The sequence below is a fragment of the Priapulus caudatus genome, unplaced genomic scaffold (genome assembly GCF_000485595.1).
Source record: "Priapulus caudatus unplaced genomic scaffold, Priapulus_caudatus-5.0.1 Scaffold141, whole genome shotgun sequence".
NCBI classification, from domain to species: Eukaryota; Metazoa; Priapulida; class Priapulimorpha; order Priapulimorphida; family Priapulidae; genus Priapulus; species Priapulus caudatus.
Genome location: NW_014577202.1, coordinates 151,564 through 160,326, shown reverse-complemented (window position 1 = coordinate 160,326; position 8,763 = coordinate 151,564). Strand labels below are relative to the sequence as shown.

The following is an 8,763-nucleotide window of genomic DNA, read 5'->3' as shown; positions in this document are numbered from 1 at the left end:
TGCATGGTTAGGCGATCAATGACCGGCAAATATAGAGGCGACGTATTGGCAGCTGTTATGACTGCTCTCGATATATGAACACCAGTGAACTTGACAGCTTCGCGGGGTGTGCAGGCGTTATTAGGCGAAATTACGCCGCCCACGAAGTTTACCGAATGACGCACTGAAGCTGTCAGCGTTTTTCATGTACGCCATTTACGATGGCGATAATGAGTATAATGGCACGAGAGCTATATAGGCCTGCCGCCGTGCCACACTTACAGCTCCTCGATAATAGAAAAGCAACGAGTTTTACTTTAGAGTTCGGTTGATGAAACGTATCGCCACTAGCGTCATGAAAAGTTTTGATCAGAACGTATTTACTCAAGCTAGACCTTCGCAATATTTGCGAATAATTTCGTATCTGATCGTTAACACACAGACCACAAATTTACTACGGAACAGAGAAGAACAGTGAGGGGGAGGAAATACAGAGAAGAGTTCGATATAGAGCAGAAGAAAGGTGGGAAGGTTACGGGAATGGAGAGGAAAGAAGAGAGGGGGAAAAGAGACACAGAGAGAGAAGAATGAGAAAGAGAAAGAGAGAGCGAGAGAGAGAGAGAGAGAGAGAGCGAGAGAGGGGGGAGAGAGAGAGAGAGGAAGAGAAAGAGGGGAGAAAGGGAGGGAGAAAGAAAGAAAGAGGGAGGGGTGGAGAGAGACCCACTACATATTAGCGTAATACGTTCGAGTTAGCTATAATGGATTAAAAGTGAACTCTCTGTTCTCAGCATCAAACACTTACAAGGAACAGTCACGCATAGCATTTCTCTATAATCGTCAACGTGTTATTCGATTATAGTGCATGGTCCAAACCCTGGCCATGCGTATTTTGGCCTCAGCGATGATCATATTATATATTCGCTGTGCACGCGAACTCAAGCATACCTGAATGGAATGCGCGAGTAGACTCGATAGCTAGCTGATAAGAAATCAACTTAATTCATAATCTTCCATTCATGTTTCCCTGATCCTTCCAACGCATATGCGTTATCAGCAAGTTCTTTCATCCTGCTTCTTTATGAATGCACGAGAACAAAAACGCACGGGTTTATATCATTTCGGACGGAGCCGAAATCTACGGAGTGGAAATCTACCGATACCATATATCGGTGCGCATTTCCAGTGGTCGGGACACGCGGTGACGTACTATCCAACGTCTCTCATCTAGCGAGATCGATCAGGGCAAATGCAGCTCCGCGAGGAATCTCTCGTCGGCGGGTTGAAATCTCTCTCGTCCTCATTTCCCGCCTAGCCGCCTCACATTGTAAGGGAGGGGTCGATGCGAAGGGACAGGGGGATGTATTGAGATGGGAATGATAAGGGACGGCGTGTCCTATATTCGGAATGTATGGCCAGCACATATATAGAGCTTCAGCGGTAGTTGCGATGGAAGAAAGGCTGCCGTTTTACGGAATTTTGCAGATGAAACACTGTCAGTAGGCTACTTTGTCGCTGAAAGCGTATCATACACATACTGTGTACTCGTCCGGTTTGTCTCGCCACACGACGTCGAATTATAGCGACTCGCGTCTACATTCGAGTCATATAATTACCGAATAATAATTAAGTCATCATAATTAACGAACCATAATAAGTTTTGCTCGTATAATTAATATAGAACGATTGTATGGCGTGGAATCACGGGAACGTTGCCGATGTCAGAACGCTGCCCGGGGTTCTCGGGAATTGTCGCTCTACGCACTCACACACGTTCAGAGAACTAAAACATTCGTCTTATCACATATCACGGCAGCGTTTTACGAAAAAATTAATTTACATTTGTTTTTACGGACTTGTGTATGTGGACGATCACCTTAATTCTCAATGTCGGTCACGTAACACGTTCGTACAAATAGTCAATGCGCAGTCATTTCAGTATGCAGGAGATAATCGTGGTGTCCAACGATGCCACCATGCACTATATTGTTCTCTATAGCTATTTTAAGTGCTCACCGCGCGCCCACGTTTAATGTCCACAAGCACCCTGTACCACCCGCATGGAACGGTATGTAAGGTAACAGAGCATTTCACTGTGGCACCATCCGTTATCCAAACGTTGTAACTCGAATTGAAGCGATGAAGTGCTTGCAAATGGACTCATTAATTAAAATGTTGTATCCTGCACGTTTTCTAAATCCTCAAGCTTCGTAAAGTTGCATCTCTGTATCACGTACTCGTGATATAATGGTACAAGATACGTGATATTAATGCGACAGTAACACAGATAGATAGCGGATTGACTGAAACGTGAATGTGCATGCAAGACACCCATCACCCATCCGAGTCTGTATCAGCCAGTTGCTTCAGGGAAATCATGCATGTATTGCCCATCTACTAGATAATTGAATAGCATATGTGTAGTTGCTTTGGTCCCATCTCTTGTATGCAAATAACTTCAGTTTTCCTCTGAACACATAAAATGTACTTCTTCGTTATTAGCATGTTATAAAATTATTCATCATTCATAATTAGTTTCGTTAAAAAAATTTGCATACTAACCAGTATTTGATTGGCCAGATGACCTTTCAGCACATTTACTGCTGAGATATTTAAATTGGTTTAATCATAAAATGGGCACGTTTGGTTATATGCTTCTGTAAACATGATAAATTAAAATGATATTTTCACATAAAATCACACAAAATTGGACAATCAAAAAAATAATCGATTTAGTTTGAAATAAATTCAATGCAGCTGCTGGAAACCCTCATAAATCTAGCATGAATTGACAGAAAAAAAATCAGCTCATTCAGGGAAAATTGCAAAAATATCAAACTTTGTTATTACGGCAACAAAAAAGATGAATCCAGAACGAAACGCATCTCAGCAATTTCTCGAGCCAATTGCGCGTTATAATCATTTAAACAATCAGAAAGAAGTGCAAGAAGAGAAATGAAACGTTAAGAGATGTAAAGCAAAACAAGCATTCTAGAAGGCTATCGCAATATTACTGCGTAATTATAAGAGAAATTTATTGTTGATATTGCGACGACAAACAGAAGAATAGCATGATTAGATTCACTATGTGTTTACTGACATTGCAAAATAAAATGTGTGTCATGCTTGGTCTTCCTCTGTCCTGTTATGTTCGCCTTACTCATTCGTTGACGTATACCAGTCACTATCTCATCCTGAAACAAAACAAAACAACAGAAACCTTAATCTGCGAGCACTTGCTGGAATAATCTAAATAGTACGATCGATCCATCCACGGGGATATACTTTGGTCAATGAGATCACTCGGATAATCTGCAGACATTTGAGTTTATATGCAAGGTGGTCTCCTTAGATGACTATAGTAGACCCAGCACTGCAATTAATGGTCTATATATGTATGATAGTTACTACCTTCTTAAATGACTTATCGCTAACTATCAAACGCTTTACTGGGTTGGTTCGCTGTATAGAGTGTACTTATTGTAAAGAATCAAAACAGTGGGAACAATATTCACCACTGTTACGTGCACAAACGTATATATATATAGAAGCTCTAAGCTCTAGCAGCTGCATAATCGAGCTACTACAGGGTACCTTTAAACCCTAAACTAGCTTGATTTGAAACTATAATCATACAGAAAACAGCATTTATATTAGAATAATTTACACATTAGTTTAGGAAAAGGATAAATTTTTCATAGAAACGCAGCAGTAAAGCATGAACGCAGTAAAGCATGAACGCAGAAAAATGAACGCATGTAAAGCATGAACGCAGAAAAATGAACGCATGTAAAGCATGAACGCAGTAAAGCATGAACATTTCTTGAAACCATTACCTTCATTACTGCTTGCAAGAGATATTCTAAACCATCATTGCTCTCCTCTTACCATCTCTTTTTGCGTCTCCTCCCTGCCTTTAATGTGCACTCTCACTTTATGTCCTTTCTCCAACCACTTCTCGATCTTCTTCAGGTGCACCTCCAAGTCGTGGACGGCGATTTTCGCCGATATCTGCACGGTTTTCTCAACGTGATTGCCGCCCTCGGTCCTCCTCTCCTTCCGTAGCTCCTTCTCCTTCATCTGTTCCTCGTGAAGCTGCTTGCCCGTCATGAGCTTGTAGATCGGGTGCGGCTTAGCGTTCGGCTGCACCAACACCAGCTTCAGGCCCTCCTGCTCGGCCTTGCCGCGCGCCGCGTCCACGTTCACGATGCCGACGACGTGGTCATCCTGGTCGAGCACCGTGACGACCCCCCTGCCGCCGAGGTCCGAGCGCGTCGGCGCATTCTCCTTCGACGCGTGGCCACCCGTTTGCTTGCCCTTGCTCGGGTGAGTTTTCGCGGAGTACGAACGAGCGGGAGATTGCGTTAGTCGAGGAGGTGTCGGCGCAGCATCCGATGCGTCGCCGGTGATGCTGGCGCCGACGATCGCACTCGCGTGTATTCCGCTTTGTGAACTTCGACATCTGCTCGCAGGCGATACACACGCATCTGCGAGCTGCGAAACTTTGCGCCTGAAGAAGATAAACCGAGTAGTTGTGATCGCGGTGACAAATCAGATATGTGCGCATCGCCCCGAAGACATCCACGAACATATTATTGCACGTCGTCAACTTGAAATTATGGCCAACTGCAATTTACAGCTATTATGCAATTACACCTGAATATAAGCTCAAATGTATTTCGCTATATTTATATTTTAATTGAGCCTTCATTCTTTTCTCATACTTGCACTTTCTGTCTTTGTTGTTTATCATGTGCTATGAAAATTTTCTAAATATTGAAAATTAAATACAGGGCCCGAGGACATAAAAAGAATGTATACTACTACTTGCATTAATTAATACTCTTAATTTGTTAAACTTGAATTGACCTTAACCTAAATAGGTACTTGGACCTCTGCAATATATAGCTGTTACAAGGGTAATGGCAAGTGCGAAACTACCGCCATCTAGTGAGAGTATTGGTACAGATCGTTCGTGTTATTTGATAACATTGATAGCAAGTCTAGAGTAGTCAAAATTCTGCATCTTTCATAACGACTTTTCTAATTATCTGAATTCCTTACAGCTAGCATTGCACATTTTTTACAATTGTTTTTTGCACTATTAATACAGAACATATCTGATACCTGGCTGATAGCACATAAACTTAATCACTTTACAAACTTATAAAATAGTATTATAAGTAGCTGGAACACTGCAAGAAATATGCATGTAGTCTTGACTGAGTGTGGATACATTTACGCAGATTGGCACGTACTTTGCTTATACCTACCAATGCCCAGAATAAGGGCCAACTTATTGATTTATTTATATTTGGGGCTGATTCTATATACAATATATCTCATGGAACTATACTATAGTTTGTTTCCTAAACAATGAGCGATATACAATGTAGAATACATCACCACAATAACAATTGAAATGGTTAAAACATGCACTTTAAATTTCAAAATAGGGGTAGTGTTTTTGCCAACAATCAATTTACATTACACAAAATAAAGGAACGTTGTATCTTTATCTATGATTGTTCAGCCCAGCTAAACAGGGTTACAACACTAGCCTAGTATTGACAACTACCCTGCATGATTTACTCAGAGATCGATATGACAGAATCTTGCAGTTGCTACACAGTGATCTAACTTACGACACCCAGTCATATATCCGACAGACCGAATAACTTTCATCATGTTTAATAAGGCTCAAAGAATTTCAGGAATGCATTTACTAGTGACTAGTTTCGTAACCAACAGCAATAATAAATTTATAATAAATCTCCCTGCAATAAGAATCACTTTGGCTTAAGCTGGGTTTACACTACCGACTTTGTGTTGGCGAATTGAACCAACTTCCTAACTATACAACCGACAATCGGCAGTGTAAACGCAAGAGTTGCGCGACCAACCGATCGATAGCAACTAGTTGGGAGATTAGAACATGTTCTATTATTTTCGCCAACTTGGAGTTGCCGAATTACAAAATTGGTCCGACTCGCTAATTCGCCAACATAAAGTCGGTAATGTAAACCCAGCTTTACACTACAACAAAAAATGAGAGCTGCTAGCAGCTCTTAATACAGTGGGTCAGGCTACCTTACCTAGACCAGGGATAAGTGACTACATCTATCTAGCCTTTAGTTCAGTCTAGGATCCATTCTAGTTTAGCTACTTTGTTTCTGTGATTCCATTTTGAAATTCTCTCCCTTCCACTCTAGTAAATTGCAAAGTTGAGACTTTTTCTATTGCGATCCACAGTGTTGATCTGTCTAATTGATCAACTTTGTCTCTTTCCATCTTCGATATAGTCCCTTGGACTTTGTAGACTATAATTCACGAGGTCAATACTAATGAGTAAATTGTGACAGCCTAGACTTCGTAAACATAATGGAAGTTCATGGTACCACCACGACACTCGCTATGAAATAAGGCAGGCAGCGTGCAAAATTAACGCATGTCCAGAGTCAAATACTACCCGATTTAGTGTCCGACTCCCTGATTTGACATATGCAGGAGTTCGTGTGATTCCCTAAAAATTTTGGTGTACTAACTAGTTCGTTCTATAGACCACGGCCTCGTGGAATTACCGTATTTTTTCAGCTAAAGTTGCAGTGCATTTAAGTTTAAAACTTGTATGATTGATCTCAAAGGCTACTTTAAAAATAACTTTAGTGACAATATGTGTAATAGATGTACTAAGAATATAAAAGAAGACATGGAACATTTATATAAACGTAATAGCTATAATAGATATAAGGAGGAACAACGAATAGAAAACTGGACAGGAGACAACCACAGGTTACTGAAACCAGAGTTCGATTATGTACAGAAAATACTGGTGACTAGAAACACTAACATCTAGAGAACTAGAGGCGGCATTAATCTCCTTTTCTCCCAATAATCCCCGCACCTCGTAGAATCGAGTGCCTTGTGAAATACAAGAGAGGGTACCAAGATACAAGATACAAGATACAAGCTAATCTTTCATTTTCAACTTCAGACTACGGACTCGTCATTTTGCTGCGGACCTCTTTTTGAGGGCAGGGAGTCCACTCCCTTGTTCAAAAGTTAATTTCTACCCCTGAGTAGGCATGTGCCACTTGAGATGGAATCGGGGGGGGGGGGGGCTCCGGTACTAACTCAGCACATCAAAATGGGGGTCTCCGGAACTAGGGTTTGCTGGAAAACGTGATGCTCCAGAACTGGACATGTTTGCGAAAGCGGGTCTCCGGAACGTGCGGAAAAAAGTAGGACCTAAGCTCAGGGACCGGCGCAATTTGAAAAAGCCAGTAATTTTGAGGTGAAAATGGGGGTCATAACCGCAGCACATACCAACCATGCAATATATAGGGAGCCTCCCCCCCCCCCGCTAGGGTAGACTGTAAAGTGTAATGACACTACGGTGACTACACTAGGCCACTACCAGCAGTAGGCCTACAGTTGCGAGAAGGTAGCATATGTTGGTGCAACACTCTGCCTATAGTATACACCATAGATAGTGTTTGGGATACCATAGATATTATATAACATAGGAGTCGTTTTATAGTTAATGTTAGGGTTTGGGTTGGGATTAGGGTTATGGTTAGGGTTTTTGCATCATTCTTTGATATACAAAAAGTCTGATGCGAAAGTTGATATGCGTAGTATGGAATATGACCATGCGCAACCTATAAATATATGCCCACCTGAGTACATACTCAGCTCATATTCATACTCGGCAGCGTGTTGGACTGTTGCACCAACATATGCTACTTTGCGAGAACAACAACATATCGTCAAATGTCAACATCGATCTCTCGAGCGAGTCGACGGTGACCCCCCTAAGAACTTCCTAGATTCGTAGCACTAGCTATTCTACCATGTCACAGCTGAATCCAATTCTCATTACTCCAGTTTCATAATACACGCATAAACGATTTTACAAAGATATTTAATGTAGAATAGAACACAAACCAGGGCAATTTCCTCGATATGTGTATCATCATCATGCTCAAAGGCGATGTAGACTGGTGCTCGCTCCCACTTCTCGGCTTAGTTACTTGCTCGCTAGTAACTATACCCATCGAGTAAACCAGAACTAAGCCTTGTGGTGGGAGCGAGCACCACTCTAAAAGGCGACGGAGAGTTGCGGTTGTGACTGACCAATCACAGCTGCTTGTTCAATCATAGCAGAACAGGAGGTACGATACAATACGATACCGGTACCAAAAGTGTTATTTCGTGGGTTTCTTATGAAAATAATGTGCAGCTTTTCCTAATCTAATATTATTCGGCATGTTGTTTTTGTGATAAATTGCTACTGTTTTAGTAGATTTTGCTGCTGCTGCTTAATTTTGTTGTTGTTGTTTATTGTTGTTGCTGCTGCTGTTGCTGTTCTCTTCTTCTATCGCTTCTTTTTCTTCTTCGTCATCATCATCTTCTTCTTCTTCTTCTGCTTCTTTTTCTTCCTCTCATTCTTGTTGTTGTGGGTGATAATGTTGTTGTTGTTGTTATTATTATTATATTGTTCGTGGTAATCATAATTAATGCCCATGTTGTTATCTGGTTATTCCAAAATTTCAAGGTAAGAGTAATTCAAGAGTACGTATAGTGTCTTTTTATAATTTGTAGCAGGAATAATTACTATATATAAAATATATAAGAATTATTAATTGCCATATATCTATAACCATAGAGGTAGCAAGATAATATATAGTAATGTAATATATTATACGTACAGATAAATCAGCCCTTCCTGCTGATTTGATACTTTGTGTGCATGTGCTGTAGTCCCCTGCCCCTCTGGCACCACCC

General features: G+C 41.1%; 1 protein-coding gene across 1 annotated transcript; it reads right to left on the bottom strand.

The window, feature by feature from the left end:
* Positions 1-2,794: 2,794 nt before the first annotated feature.
* LOC106806091 (translation initiation factor IF-3-like) lies at positions 2,795-8,000 on the bottom strand. The gene is made up of 3 exons (XM_014807945.1): positions 7,924-8,000; positions 3,865-4,486; positions 2,795-3,170 (listed from the first exon to the last, which is right to left on the bottom strand). The coding sequence occupies exons 1-3, from the start codon at positions 7,956-7,958 to the stop codon at positions 3,069-3,071; spliced, it is 759 nt and encodes a 252-aa protein (XP_014663431.1). The 5' UTR covers positions 7,959-8,000; the 3' UTR covers positions 2,795-3,068.
* Positions 8,001-8,763: the final 763 nt, after the last annotated feature.